General features: G+C 51.3%; 1 protein-coding gene across 2 annotated transcripts; it reads right to left on the bottom strand.

Annotated features, from left to right (window-relative positions):
- Positions 1-3: 3 nt before the first annotated feature.
- Positions 4-13,877, bottom strand: LOC126569884 (protein Skeletor, isoforms B/C). Of its 2 annotated transcripts, XM_050227282.1 has the most exons (8): positions 13,355-13,877; positions 7,355-7,510; positions 6,876-7,223; positions 6,537-6,796; positions 4,749-4,848; positions 3,967-4,674; positions 2,857-3,050; positions 4-2,783 (listed from the first exon to the last, which is right to left on the bottom strand). In XM_050227282.1, the coding sequence occupies exons 1-8, from the start codon at positions 13,422-13,424 to the stop codon at positions 399-401; spliced, it is 4,221 nt and encodes a 1,406-aa protein (XP_050083239.1). In that variant the 5' UTR covers positions 13,425-13,877; the 3' UTR covers positions 4-398. The 2 variants fall into 2 exon arrangements, with proteins under 2 accessions (XP_050083239.1, XP_050083240.1); XM_050227283.1 differs by lacking the exons at positions 4-2,783; positions 2,857-3,050; positions 3,967-4,674; positions 4,749-4,848 and adding an exon at positions 5,791-6,030.
- Between the last annotated feature and the right edge of the window lie 1,656 nt (positions 13,878-15,533).

The raw sequence follows: 15,533 nt of genomic DNA, 5'->3' as shown, positions 1-15,533 counted from the left end.
GAAAGTTAACTTCTTTATTTACAAGCCAGCACCTCTGAGGCTACTCTGCCGCGGATTGGCAACGAGCAACGTGCAGAAAGGCTGGAAAACACTGCTTACAACGAACGTACTTTTAACAACCTAACGATCACCGCGTCTGGAATCGCGTTGTGTGTCCTCTTGGAATAGCATCGCGCCTGGACCTCACATACTCTGTCTGTCTGTCTGTCTGTCTGTGTTTTGTGTGATTGGTTTTGTTTTTTTTTTTTGTGAGCGATTGTATGTGTCTGTTTTTAAATAAAACTATAAACCTAAACAGTAAGCACTCTACTAACGCACTCCTTCTAATACTGCACCTCCTAATACCAGCTCCCCCCCCCCCCCCCCCCCGTTCCCTAACCCTAACAAAAACAAACCATTCACCGAAGCAAAACCAAAGGCACAACGGCAACGGCTGCCAGCAGCGCACGAGTAGAGGCAGCGGCCGCAGTAGTACGGCTGGCATCACTTCCGGCACCAACCAACCAACCATCATCATGGCTGTCTCCATGGTGATCCGGATGATGGTGTGCCGATCGTTTGCTGCGATGCTCCTGTCGCATCTCCTGCTCACCATCACTCTCCCGCATACTTGGCTTCACGATCGATAGCTTAGTGGAAATTGGTTTACCAACTGGCAGCTGCTGCTGCTGCTGCTGTTCGTCGCTGTCCTGTGGACTAATGCCACCCGGTAGCAGTGGATTGGCGTACTCCGATATCGGTGGCTGGACCGCACTCGAACCTCGCGTACCGTAGATCGCAACCGTGGCCGGCGCTAGATAATCGGCGATCGGTGGAATCTCTCCACGGAACGGACCAAACTGGGGTGTCTCACGGATAAGCTGTTCCGTCTTCGAACTCCCCGTACCGATCGTCGGTGGCAGTGGTTCACTGTGACGCTCTCCATCACCCAGCGGACCGTTCAACAACGACACATCCAGTACGGCTTTACCGTCAAACGAAACCTCCGAACCATCGGTACCGATCGGTGGCAGGTAGTACGGATCGACGCGTTCATTGGCCGCCCCAAGCGAATCCTCATCCTCTCCCACCACGTCCGCTGTTTCGTCGGGAAGTATCTCTACATTCCGCCGGGTACTACCGGTGCCCGTCTTGGGTTTGTTGTTAGCCGGCTTTACCTGCGCCATCGCCATACTATCGAGCGGCGAAGGGATAAACATCGGTTCGAACGTTTGCTTTACCGGCTCGTCGTCCTGCCCGTGAATCATCAACGCATCACTCTCGATCGCCTCATCAATGTCATCATCCTGACGCCTCAGGAATCCATGCGCCCGATTATCCTCAAACTCCAGATCGTAATCATCCTTCCGGCGGTAGATCGGCTTGAATCCACTCTCCACCACCACCGAACTCGGTTCGAACCCGTGGTTCGCGGCCAGCCCCTCGTACGATACCTTCTGCTCGTACACATCGTGTGGTTGACTCTTGAAGATTGGCTTTATGTTGGGTTTCAGTGGCCCGGGAACCGGTTTACCGGTATGGCGCACCGGAAGCGTTATCGGAACGGGTTCGTTCTTCTTCAGATTCACCGCCAACAGATGAGGTGGCATATCGGGCAGGGTGAATGGTGGACCAGCGACCGGAGAGTTCACTCCTGCGCCACCGCTCGATTTCGGTGGCTTCCCACCAACCAGCATATCTACCGTGGGTTTCCGGTACGCTGGTGAGCTTTTGATTTCCGTTGGCTCGCCCAGCAGCAGTATCGGAGCGATCGCTTTGATCGGCATTTTGCTCTTGCTGACGAAGGGGCGCATCAACGGACCGACCGGTTTCTGGTAGTGGCTCACAATCATCGACGGTTGCGGAATGACAAAGGGACGCGTTGGACGACTGCCACCGGTTACGGGCCTTCGCTCCATACTGATCGGACGACGAACTGGTAATTTGACGGGCCGGAACATTGGTCCACCGTTCGGTGGTCGTAGATAGACCGGCAAACCGGAGGACGAGAGCACTGGCTTCACTGGACCGAGTTGATGTGGTCCCGGACCCGGTGGATGGCGATGTCCCGGTGGGCCACCATGCTGGAAGTGTGGTCCATGGTGTGGTGGTCCATGCGGTGGTCCATGAGGACCCAACGGACCGCCCAAGTGCACAGTTTGATTACCGAGCTCACCGGTCGTTTGGTTTGCTTTCAGTTTCTCCTCTAACTCTTCGGCGGCGCGTATTCCATCCTCGATAATTCGCGTCATCTCTGGGTTCTCCTCCAGATTGATGTCAAAGTGTTGCTCCTGTTGTTGTTGTTGCTGCTGTTGCTGATGCTGTTGATGCTGCTGCTTATCCGGATTCATCTTGTGATGTTTGATCAGATCCATTTCGTGCTTCTGCAGGAAATTCTCGTGCTGCTGCAAGAAGTTATCGGCCGGCAGTACCTTCGACTCGTGGCGAATTGATTCCTCAGCCGAAACATCCTCACTCGGTCCCTCGACGTACACCTCATCGATTTCACTCGGTTGCGCCACATCACAAGCATCGTGCACGTTAATTCGCCAACCCAAATAACGGTGAGTGAGGCACTGATAGTACACCGTATCCGGTGTGTCCGCATCCGGTGTCCACGTTATGATGCCCGGTTCACCGACGTCGCACTTTAGCGAGAGACTCCGCTGGTAAGCACCGAACGATGGATACTCGTCCGCTGGTGGACCATCGGGGTTCGGGGTCCAGTTGCAAAGCCGGCCAACACCGGTCGGTATCAGCTTTCCGCTACGGCTGCGATGTACACCGGCAAAGATGCGAATGTTCTGCAATGAAATCAAGGAACTTTTGTTAGACTTTTGGAACCAAGAAGTTGGATTCTCATCGGTAGCGCCATACCTTACGATCTTCCTCCGATTGATGTTCGTATCCACCGACCGGATCGTCCGTAATGTAGAAGGGATGATACTTGGCCGGTACGTTCGGATCGTGGCCACCTTCCACGACGAATGTGTACGTCTTGCCGCGTACTACATTGACCTCGGGGATGAGCAGTCCATTGATGTACCACGAGAGACCCCAACCGACATGACCTAACGAAAGGGTGAGAAGAAACTCCATGAGGTCACTAGTCTTTGAAGGAGGTTAAGGTATTTGGTTTTTTTTAATCCTATTTTTTACATTTTTTCATGAATGCTGATCCTTTTAAGAATATTGTGTAAAATTGTTAGACCAATCGAAGCAAAACTGACAAAGATATTGATTTTTTTTAAATCGTGTCTCATGCGTGACTCTCGAAACTGACGTTTTCAAACTAGGTGTCGCATAAAAACTACTAAACCGATCAATTTGAAATTTTGAACACATAATCTGGACATTATTTGCCAGGTAACTCCATCGAGTTTTCATAAAAACATGTTGATGTTTATGAAAAACTCGTGTTTTTAGGCAAAATCGCAAAAAACATAACTTTTCCAACTTCAAAAATCTGCCAAAAAACGAAAAACAAGAAATTCAACAAAACCTCGACGGGGCTACTTAGATAAACTTATCTGTAAAAAGAATATTGATTTGTATTTTTCTGATGGCCCATCACGCAGCTATGAGCCGTTAAAATGCGTCGATTTTGGTGCGAATCAAAAGACTTGGCCGTTTAAGCGACGAACCCGGTTTGATTGTTGGTCAATCCGTTACCAACACCATTAAAAATCTGGCAAAAATCGAAAAATGGGAAATTTAATAAAAACTCAACGGGGTTACCTGAATAAACTTATAATCTGAACAAACAAATGTTGATTTGTATATTTCCGATGATCCGGCAAGTGGCTACGATAGGAACCGAAAAAAATATCTTTTCCTATTTTGATGCCATAGATGAAGTTTTTAACAAATCTTCCTCAAACTGCAACTAAATATTCTTTAGAAGTTATAGTTTAATATGAAATTCACTTGAAACAAATAAGTTGAATAGTTTCTTCACTAAAAGTGAACTGGTAGCCTTTCCCCTACCTGTAATCGCCGGATAACCTTGCTTGCCACCGGTCGGTCCCATCTGCGCGTAGAACACACCATCCTCCGGCTCGTAACACTGGATCGGTGGAATCTCCCAAGCGCCCGGCTTCGCTGGTGGCTGCGCAGTAGCGGGACGTTGCTGTGGCCTCTGCTGAACGCTGTTCGCAGCATCCTCCCGTCGGTTACCATTCGTGGCCGGATAGCTCTGCGATAGCTTCTGCGGTGGTGGCTGCGTATTGTACTGATCGGTTTGCTTCTGTTGATCCGCTTCCGGTGTCGGACAGTTCCAGTACGGTTGGCGCCCGAAGTCGATCACCTTGTTGCCCTTCAGGTAGTGCGAGTGGTAAGACACTTCGTACCGCTGGTTCAACGGTCCCACCGCCCAGATGATCGCTTGTGAGGTGTTTGTGAAGATTGGCAAATCGAGATGGTCGGAAGCACGGAGTGGCCGCTGATAGGTAACGATCGAGTAACCATTGACCATGGCGGCGTTGAGTAGTCGGATCGAGTTGCTACTCTCCGTGATGCGCGTATCCGGACAACTTCCTCGGCCACCGGAACACTGAGACTTTGCATCGAGATAGTAATCCTGGGCGTATCCTTTACCGGTCGCTTTGTCCACCCAAACAACCGCTACATCGGCGCCAACCATTTGACTTTGCTGTGGATTCGGTGAAACACCGAATGACATGTACTCTCCATCGTCTGCAACACGAGCGAGGAAGGAAGGGATTAATGTAGCTGATAACAGTGATGGAAATTATCTAATGGACACTTACCTAGCTTGGCTACGAGCTGCACAACCACACTTTCCCCAGCGACGGCCCAGCGGACTTCAAACGATAGATCGTCCAACAAAACTTCGCAGTTCAGCTTGGACTGAAACATGATGGCAGACGTTGACATAGGAAGGTAAAAAGAATCATTCATTAGTACCAGAAGGCCCGGGGCACTGCCTCTCTTGGAGATATTACCGAAAAGAAGGATCATTCAAGCACCAAGCTATAGAGATTTACAGATTCAAATCAATACGAAGCACACATGCAATAAGCGGCATGCATTAAAACTACACAGCTAAAAAACGGATTTACATACACTACTAATTACTCTGCTACTGTACAGATAGAAGCATAGACGTAAGAATACGATTCAACGTTTCTACAAACGCATCGACGCAAAACATGCGCATGCGAATACTTACAGGCGAGATGCGCTAATCAATTCGCTGATCATCCTTGGTTGAGTGCTCTCCCAGGCGCGCCCGAAGCCGCAGATTTAACAAGTAATTTACAAACGCAAAGCGCAACAACAACAACAACGACACGAACAATAGAATTCCACCGCAGTCGCAGCCTCAGCCGCGAACCAACGGTTTACGCATTCAGCCGCAAAAAGCTCTACCATTCCGCACATAGACAACGGGATTAGTTAATTACTGGTCAATGGACCGACCGCGATCGCCAATTCCAAACTAACTAGCGCGATGGAGGCATCGTGAGAAATGCGTTCACTAGAGCTCCACCACAGTAATCGCCTTGTAGGATTCGTTCTCCTCCCGATCCGCGTGTTCCGGTTCCGTGCGCCTATAGTACGCTAGCCGATCGAGCCAATGACACCGTTTGCGTAACTGCACCGAACGAGATCTCTCGAGATTTTTTTTTTTGTTAGTTGCTTATCGTTGTTATCTGCAATGTTCCCCCCTCATTAAAGTTATTTACAGCTTGAAGGCGAACCGGAAGACGCACGCACCGGTACCGACCAGCACATTTTTGTGGTTATGTTGGATTAAGCATTCAGTTGGGTAAACATTGTACATTGTGTTTTAAGCGATTATTTATTGTTTTTTTTTTGTGCAATAATTTATTCTTCAATCCCTGCTGTTTGCTTCAGCTCGTTAGCATTAGCAATGGAATATTGGACACTAGAAATGTCCTCACGCCACGTCACACAAAACTGCGGGACAATACACTTAAAGAGCTAGGAAGGTGTTAGGATTCGCGTGCCATTCGGTGTTGCTTGTCAATACCTCGACTCCTGTTCACTATACACACTGCCTGCTTGCTGTAAACGAGAGCAGAATAGGTACAGAAAGGCATCAAAACGAGGACATGCACGATCGAGCGCGACTTTTAACGAATGGACTGTGACAGAACAGAAGGTGAGGTGCGACTGAGGAATGACTTCTTATGAGACGATAAGCACGCCCAGAAGCCCCGTTAAGGCGTAAAGTGCAGGTGATTATATGGTGCATAAAGGGTGCATTGAACTGTTCTCTGTAGCGTGTTCTGTCTCTTGTCTCGCGCTTCATTACACCGGAAGGATCCATGTATGTATGATACAGCAAAGGGTGAGAGCGTTGGGTGAGCGATTGTGTGAACCTTCCCGTGAGCCCCCCGAGAGTGTGTGCGTGTTCCGTGCCCCGTTAGATGGTGATGCTGGATGCCATCGGCACCCTAGAGTAGCAGTGACCCCACGTAGTCCAGCAGCCCACCACCAGAACCGCCCGCAGCTGATGGACGTGAGCCAGGCTTGCGGCGCTTGTTGGCGGTGACACCGTTCGTTGTTACCTGCGGGCTGATGCCGAGCATCTTCAGCGACGGTGGCACATTGATCTGGTCCGGGATGCGTACGTGGCCAAAGTCGACGGTGAAAGCCTCACACCAAACACCAAAGTGACCGATGTCGAACACGGTCAGATCACCCGGCAGCGTCAACACGATCGTTTTCTTGTCATACCGGCGCAACGGTGTCTCCTTGCCATTCTCGTCTGGGATTCGGATGCCCTGGGACGTTGGTGCTGGTCCTCGTCCAACCCAGAACTTGGCATCTACGCGGCGCGGGGGGTTCGCAAATGTCCGATTGTTACGAAAATGAAACCAGGTGCAACGAAAAACAAAAACACTTACCAGGTGCTTCACCATCGTAGCTAAAGTTCGGTATCAGCAGAGTCTGCGCATCGACAATTACGATATTATCCGAGGCCACATCGTGCACACCGCTCAGCCCAGCGATCTTGGTAGGCCGGGGAAAGTCAAGATCGTTGCGTATCTGGACGTCACCAAAGTTGACCGAAAAGTCATCACACCAGACGGCGAACCAGCGGATGTCACGCAGCGTTTTGCCCTCCGGCAGCGACAGGGTAATGTCCTCATTGCGGTACTTCCTCAGCACCCCGGCGCGGCCCCGTTCGTCCCGTAACCGAAACGCACCCTTGTTGCTCGGTGCACGCGTATTACCGACGTAGAAGTAGGCCGCTAAAGAGGAGAGGTCGTGGATTGTGGACGTTAAATCGAAAAGATGGCGTCATAAAAGTGAACAAATTAAAACGCCCCCCCCCCCCCCCGCCCCGGGCCCGGCAAGCTTCCAAATGTCCCAGCCGACTTACCTGGCCCTTCACCGTCGTAGTTGAAGTTCTTCAGGAAGAGCGTACGGGCATCGACCGCGTACACCGATCCGGAGACGGCGTGGTGGAGCTCGGTGAGATCGGCGATCTTGGTACCGTAGTAGCCCTGCAGTCCGTTGCTCTCCCCAACCAGCAAGCCTGTAAAAAAAAAATGGCCGCAAGACGTAAAGCCATTAGGAAAGACAAATTAGACATCACGGTTCCATGGGTAGCCTGTGGGTAGTGCGTTTGAGTGACTGTCCTGCTCGTTTACTGGAATGCTTTAGGAATGAATCCCCCACCGGCAGGAAACCCCCCAGTCCGGCATGCCACGGTTAAACCAGTTTTCGAGCATCAGTCTCAGCAGATCATGTGCGGTTAAGCGTATGGAGAGGCACCTCAGTTAATTGGATTTTTTCCCCTTTCCATTTTTGGGCCCACTGCTGGCCGGGTGCTCTTTGCGTCGCCATTGAGCAATCCGATGGCCTGCGTGTTGTTAGATTTGAATGATACCCCCACGGAAGGTTCCTGTACATCCCGAAAGGTTCAGGTTCCGACATTCTTCATTCCCTTCATGCTAGTTCGACCCCTCGGGCCGTCCGCGAGGAAAGAAAGCAAATCACTTTCGTTTGGCTTTCCCACCATCACTCTCTTCGGTGGTCACCGAGCTGGGGAGGGTAATTTGTTGTCGACATAGAGACAGCGGACCACGGTGACGCTCTGTCTAGTGTTGCAGCTCCAGGGCAGTTTTTTATTTTATTTTTTTTTTTCGTTGACGGATGGAAGTGAAATTCGAGCTCCACCGTTGTTTAGCCAAATCAACTGTGTCCACAAACAAAGCGCTCGAGACCTCAATCAACAACAATCACTCCCGGTGTCCGTCTGTCTTCAGGTCCCCAGATTGGTCGCGTTGGCGCGTTTGATTGATTACGCTAATGGGGCCCCGGCTCTGGTTTCGCGAAAGGAATCCGTCCGATGCACCCGATCCGATGATGTCCGACGACAGATCGCCAAGCAAACATGTACCTTTGGTGGGGGGGTAGGGGACCGACAATCTCTAAAACGATAATTACCCTCACCGGAGACAGGGATCGTGTGAAAATCTCGCGTTGGCTCGGATCTGTCCCAGGGCTTTTCCTTTTGCTGAACGCTGGACCGGAACAAACACGCCAACATCAAAACGGAAAGGGGGAAAAGTGATTTTCTCCGTATCCGGATCGATGTTCAAATTCTTGCACCGCGTGTTTGTCATCAAGGAAGCGTTGCCTTCCATCCATCGCTTCTCCTCCGGCGAGCCGGCCTGCCGAGCGAGCGGTGAAAGTCCAAGCCCCCCAAAAAAGGTGCTGGAACACCCAAAAAAACAAAATTGAAAGATCGCAAATGTGGTCCATTGACCTTATGGCATGCATTCGCTGGCACCGATGATGCCGATCGTGAGTGTGATGCCGAGTACTTTCAAGGCCGCCAGTCAAGCTAGTCCGTATATGGTAGGGGGCGGGAAGCGGGAAAGGGAGCGACGATTTGCATGGGATCCAAATGGTGACCGGGGCGCTTACCTCATCGGTCGAAGATCACGCTGAGTGGAAGCAAAGTGAAGCCAAAGCCGGGGAGAAGGAAAAAGACAAAACACAAGCCGCGCAAAGAAAAAGAACACAGTGCCAGAAATATTGCGACACGGTCATAAACGTTACGCAACTCGCTGAACTTTGCGCACCATAATCGGTCACTCCGCAGGGATTCACCGATGCTGCAGACGGGGTGAGCTGACAGCTGCTGCCGCCAACACAGAGGCAGACAGAGCCGCTGAGGATCTCGCAAACGATTAAGGCTTTGAATTTCTGGAGATACTTTTTGTTCAATCAAGACGAGACGATGCAGGGATGCATCTAATCCTTCGGGGTTTGTTCGGTATACCTAACCATAAAATTACCATCTCGCGTTAGCCAGCGAGTGGCGACGGTAGACGATGATGATGCTGATGATGATGACCGGTCTACTGCGATCACCATCGCGTGCGGTGCAAGCATAGAACTGAGGATGATGTAACCGTTCCTTAACCCGTACCCCCGCGCTTTGCGAACATTCGTGAATTTATAAACAGATTTGCACACGTACAGGGCCACATACAAACAGAATTATTCATTGAGATTCCATGTTCGGGTTCAATGCAGGTCTTACTGTGGCTACTGGTTTCATAGAATCCCGGTGGTTATCTAATTGAATTCAGATTGTCTCGGTGCAGGCTATGATTAGCGCTTAGCCTGTTGCGGACTATTGCGTTGCACGGGAGCCCTTTAATCCCGAACGACACTCTATCAGACAGGTCGCGATCGCACGTCGACCTCATTCGACGTCGCCGCAGACGATCGATCGATCGATCGATCGATCGCACGAATCGTTTATCCAAGTAATGGCCAACAATTCCAATAAATACTGGAACTTTACGTCAACACCACACGACAACCACACGACGAAGCGCCCATTGCTCAACTCAACGCAGCTCGATGATGATCCAAACGACCGATCAGTACGACGATGCTGAAGAGTGCCAGTGTGCCAGAGCCGACAAGTATCCCTTAGGTTGATGTGAAAGCGAAAGGAATGGGAGGGTGCCTGTTTTTATTTTCTGTGTCGCTCGAGGAGTGTCGCCGGAATTTCCATGCCGTCGCGCACCAACAAAAGAACAAGGAAAGGAGGAAAACGGCCACGGACTGCCGGTGGACTGGAGTGTCATAAAAGCGTGGCCATCATTAAATGCAGCAACAAAAGAGAAAGGAAAGACACCGGGTATCAACGAACAAAACCCTTTCGGGAACGGTGAGGAAGGGTTCGCGATGGCGGTGCGGTGGTCGACGGTAGAAGACTTTCAATTTCGCACCTCGATTAATAGCTCTCCACCGGGGCGGAGAAGGCGAGAGAATGGGAAGCGGAGGGGGATTCAGAGAGCCAGAGAGAGAGAGAGAGAGAGAGAGAAAGAGAGGAAGTGGTAAGCTGTAACATCCTTCTTAGCATTTCACAAGCGCTGCTTTCAGCGGTATCATTAGCATAGTGATTTGCTAAAAATTAAAAAATAAACCGGTCGTCCTTTCCCTATGATCGGTGAACGCGAACTGTTCTAGCGTCTCTAGAGATGGATGTTTTTTTTTTAGTTTCCGTCTTAAATTTGATGGCTGTAAGCTGTCTGCTTATCAGGTCTATGCGTTATTTGGGAGAGGATTTAAACAACTCATAACATCAAACAGTATAGTAGACATTAGTGGGAAGCAGCTTTTTCGAGGCTTCATGGTTCTAGATACAGATTCTTTATTTGAAGCGTGAGCTAAAACACATTAAAAGAAGCATTTTAATCTTCTTAGAAGACGCTTCTGCCATTGTCTACTCTTGAATTACTTCAGAAGCTATCGAATTACCTTAGTATCAATGCGCTTCAAGACATCTAAGTAAAGTAATCTTTATGTATCGATCTACCATCTAGATAATCAAACAAATCTAATCAAGATGTGATCATCAAATGGCCACCTCTCGATTAAAAATGCTCTCCGTTTCACACCCGGTTTAAACCAGCAGCGATCATAATCGAAAACGAAAGAAAAAACAATCTAATACTAACTTCCCATCTGCTAAAAAAAAATCCCAGGCTACCCCCTAATACCCATGAAGAACCATTTTCGCACGTTTACGGCTGCTCGGTTATGGTACCGGGTGTGATCCGACAGAGATGCGTGAAGGGAGGCATCAACAGCGACGCTCTCTCTCTCTCTCTCTTACTCTCGGTAGCGATTTGCATAATCGGTTTAACCTTTGATAAATAACAGCACCCGGTGCCCATGCATTAGCCGTGTTCGCAGCGCGAAGGCTAACCCAACCGATCATCAGCCCAACGAAGATGCACAATCAATTTGCCTTCAAAGCGAAGCTCCAGGTGTACCAGCGGCAGCACCGGAGCCTCGAAGCAGTTTGACTGGTTCTGGAACATCATAAGCTAACCTAAGCTTCGCAAACATCGTTCGTAGTTTCGCGGTACGTCGATGGATAGAATCTCGCGACAAGCACCTAGACGGTACGATCGCCGGAAGTTGTCCAAGAATGGTCTGCAAAATGGCTTCCTTTATGGCGTAACAAGCGACCGACTGAGCGGCTCTGCTAAGGGGAAAACCTACGATCTCGTTGCCTCAGTTTGTAGAGGGATCCAGTGATAGCTCGCACGACGCGGGCAGCCTTAATGCCAAACCAGTTCAAAGACACAGGAAAATGATTTATTATGAATCGACACCGGGCGCCATTTTCTAGTAGTTCGCCCAGCGTAAATCTGGCACAACACAGTCTTGGCGAGACGAGACGAGCCAGTCGTCCGAAGAAGAGAGAAAATCCAAAAGGAACTTTCCTTATCGCCAGGAAAATGGCGACGCAAACCGGGCGAAGAAAGTCACAAACGCGCCGGACCTCGAGGTCGATAAGCGACGAAACACACTGTCTGCCGTTGGCACGTAACGCTCCAGTAACGCGTAAAGCGTCGCGTGCACCACTCCGAGACCGAGACGACGCCTGACACCCGCTCGGTGGACACCGATCACCAAACCGTGGCCGTGGTGCAGGAGTTAATTGCAAAAAATCAACGACAAAAATCCAAATCCACACCAAAAACCAACCCCAACGGACGCTCCAAGTAACAGAGCGGGAAGGTGATTGAAGCGATCGGTCCCCCTCGAACCAGTCGGGCCAAATTTGGGTCGAAATTTCCCTTTTCTCCGTGTGCCGCCACCGACACCGACCAGCGGCCAGCGAGGCATTTGGTCCATTATTCAACATCTTCATTTCATGGCCAACTACACACCCGTAGAGGACAGTGGAGTGCAGTGGACGACGACGGTCTGGGCGCCGAGATTTGGTTCGTTTGGACCGAAAAAGATGCCAGCCAGACCGTGAATCGGGGCCGACGGTGGCCATCTTCCGAACGGAATGGAACGGAACGGTATGCCGCGTGCACATCGAACAGAGGGACGCCACGGCACGCTGATAAACATATTGAAATGGTAAGAGATACAGAGAGAGCCAGAGAGAGAGAGAGAAAGAGAGAGAGAGAGAGAGAGCGCGTGTTTTCCTTGCGTACAAACGTGAAAGCAAACCGGGACAGCGGCCCTGGTAACCCGGGAAACGCTCAACTAGTTTGCTGTGCGCTGGCCCTGGTGCTGGCGACCGATCCGGCCGAGCAAAAGTTGGCCACCGGGTTGAGAGCACTCTGGCCACGGGCCGCCTCTTGGCCACGGTTTTGCGCTCCTGCTATCTGGGTCTACGGCATGATTTTTTCGGTGAATTCGGTGGCCACCAGCTACCAGTGGCCAGCCGCAAGCCGGTCATTAGGGTGAACCGAAGCATCGTGGTGTTTGGTGCCTGTTATCGAGTTTTGTGCAGAAACCGACACGAGATCTTGGAGCGGGTTTCAGGCCCCCCACCGACCGAAGGGGGGGGGGGGGGGGGGGGGGCTGGAAGTAGGAAAGGAGCACACGGCAATTTGCCTCAGACGCGGTGGAAGCGACGAGCGAGAGGATGATGAAGTGATGATCGCACAGCCCACACCCCCTCCCCTGCTGGGTGCTCCATTTTGGGGAGCAGTTGGAGGGTACCCCCTGGAAAACGTAGGCGCGATCCGATCCACAGTTCCGTCTGCAGTTTGCGTCCAGAGCTCCGTTCAACAATCTGGAACTGGCGGACGGTGCAGGGAGCGGAGTGGACGCTTGTCGTTCCAATCTTGGCGAGCAGCAGCAATTGACCCAAATACGGGGAACCCTGGCTGGAAGTAGGGAACAACCAGCAGTGGGGCCTGCCTTTCATTTCATTCCAAGAGCAAGCTGGATCTCAAATCATAGCGATCCGATCCCTCTCCTGCTGTTTCTTGACCGATCTTGGCTGGGTGCTGCTGGAATGCGTGGCTTTTGATGGAGGGAACGAGAAGTGCTCTTACGATGCACTGGTTCTCCCCGGGATAAAACGAACGAAACTTACAGCTCACTAGCAAGGCGCAGAACGCTGCGATCTCCATGATCCACCCCGATCGACGACGTGTCGACGCCATCAGGCTCCGCTTGTCACGAAATCCGGATCACCGTTGTCCCTTTCGCAGTCGGGCGGACTTCACTTCCAGAACGGTTCTCTTCGGTCACTGGAAGTTGGAGTTGCAGCAACTGGTGGTCACTCTGCGCAAAACTGAACACCACAAAACACACGACGATCTTCGGTTTGGACACTCCACTCACAGAAAAAGCCAAAGAATTGGAACCAAGTCCCGTTTTTATTTTTTCGTGCAGAAGAGAAGAGTGGAACGGTGGTCTCCTTCTTCACTGCTGCTTCACTTTCCGTGGCGTTCACTGGCTCGCTCCACGCTGCTCCTCCAGAGTCCCGTTGCTCCGGGCACGAGCGCACACACGCGCGCACACATAAACACAAACACACAGAGCACCTTAAGCTTCACTGCAGCCTCCTCGGAGGTGTGAGATGGATCGCTGGAACAACCTGCTCGCTGGGCAAAAGCTCGAGCCCGACTGAAGCCCAGCGCCGGCGATCCGGGGCATAAGTATCGACTGCGCGGAGCTGAGCACAGCAGCGGCAACAGCAACAGCCGTTCGCGCCACGAGTTGTTTCTCTTGCATCTCGTTCGCGTGCTGAGGCGCTGCGACTCAAGATCCGAACCCGAACTTCATGACATGATGTCCGCGGACACCGCGCGATCTCCTTGGTTTGGACCCCTGGACTTGGACAACTTTTGTTACAGCTACTCTCTCTCTCTCTCTCCCTCTCTCTCTCGCGATCGACCGATGTCAGTGGATTCTTCGATGATCGTCTTCCCAGAAAAAAGGTTAGAGCGAAGATCGAGTTCTCAGATCCCCACCCCGCTCATACGCTCCTTTCGGACAACCTTCAGAGGGTCTCAGGCGTTCTTGTTTATGACCTCCGGATTAAAGAATCAAAATCATCGATCAATTACGAATCGGAAGTCCAGAAATAGTGACGGACCGATCGATCGCCGATGAAGTTGCCAGTTGGGACAACAATGAGCCAGCAGAAATTCGGGAACTTTGGCGCTCGTGTGGTTCATGGTCGCAAAGGAAGAGGAAACGAATGGAGACCGAAGCTCACCGTCCATTCCCAGACCAGGTCCAGCAACCTTGAACAAGGTTCTCAGGTGGATAGGAGCGGCCACCTGATAGAAAACTAATTTATTTCAATCGAGCGCTCGGGCGCGCGCGCATCCGCATCCGCAAACACCGGTGCACGATCATCATTCTGGTGGGTCACCGTGCAAGGATTACAACGCAACGACTGCGTCAGACAACGAGCGACCGACCAAGCCACTATAGGGATCGGTAATAGAGAGTCAACATTTCGAAGCCCGGCGCCACAATCTAGCTAAATGTCACGGCAAGGTGCACGGCGGCCATCAGCAAGCCGGAGAGGTCGTATGGCCGTGAACTGTGCAAAACGTTGCAACGCCAGGCCGGGCCGGAATCGCCGGAACACTTCGCTAGAACTCATGGCGTTCGGTGACGCCTGCGGTGTGTGTTTGGTAGTACCAGGAGGTCCAGAATCGTGATCGACCGACGACGTACCGTATGCTACGTAACCTTTGGGCCACCAGCACGACCAGCAGCTCGATCCACTCGAGTGCATCGCGCCGCCGCAGTGCAGCAGTGTTCAATCGAGACGACGGGCCACAGTTTCTAGCAACCGAACCGGCACTGCTCCAATGCTGCAGGCGCCATCTTAAGACTCCGGACGGGAGATTAGAGCGCAATCTCGTGCAGCACCACCTGGGCTTAGTACACGCAATCCGCATTCTATGCAAATCGAGGATCTGGCCACCCGCCAGGTCTGCGTACCAGCACCGTAGCAGCCGTAGGAATTGAGTTGGTTTGCCGTCAATCCGGATGGGTGGCGGTAGGGTATGGAAGCGATTCTTTGTTAAATCTGCACCGTAGAAGAACTCCGCTACGTTCACATAACCTCACAGTGCCTGGTGATCATCGGCATCATCATCATCAGCTGCATCATTAGCATCACTGGTATCATGAGGCGATGTAAACATTCCGTCGGGAAGTCTCGTGTCTCAAAGTCTGTCTCGTGTTGTTACAAACCAAGTACCAAGCGGCATCATTCTAGACAACGTAATTTATGCCAGCCAGAAGGC

This window comes from Anopheles aquasalis, chromosome 2 (assembly GCF_943734665.1).
Source record: "Anopheles aquasalis chromosome 2, idAnoAquaMG_Q_19, whole genome shotgun sequence".
Lineage (NCBI taxonomy): Eukaryota > Metazoa > Arthropoda > Insecta > Diptera > Culicidae > Anopheles > Anopheles aquasalis.
This window is presented reverse-complemented; position numbering and strand designations above follow the sequence as displayed.

What these genes read in the sequence shown, in the direction of transcription:
- LOC126569884 (XM_050227282.1), bottom strand. Translation starts at nt 13,424, where the DNA reads ATGGCGTCGACACGTCGTCGATCGGGGTGGATCATGGAGATCGCAGCG. An exon ending in AGGTTATCCGGCGATTACAG is followed by an intron (nt 3,051 to 3,966) that starts GTAGGGGAAAGG and finishes CCCTTTCGTTAG; the next exon opens with GTCATGTCGGTTGGGGTCTC. An exon ending in AATCGGAGGAAGATCGTAAG is followed by an intron (nt 2,784 to 2,856) that starts GTATGGCGCTAC and finishes ATTTCATTGCAG; the next exon opens with AACATTCGCATCTTTGCCGG.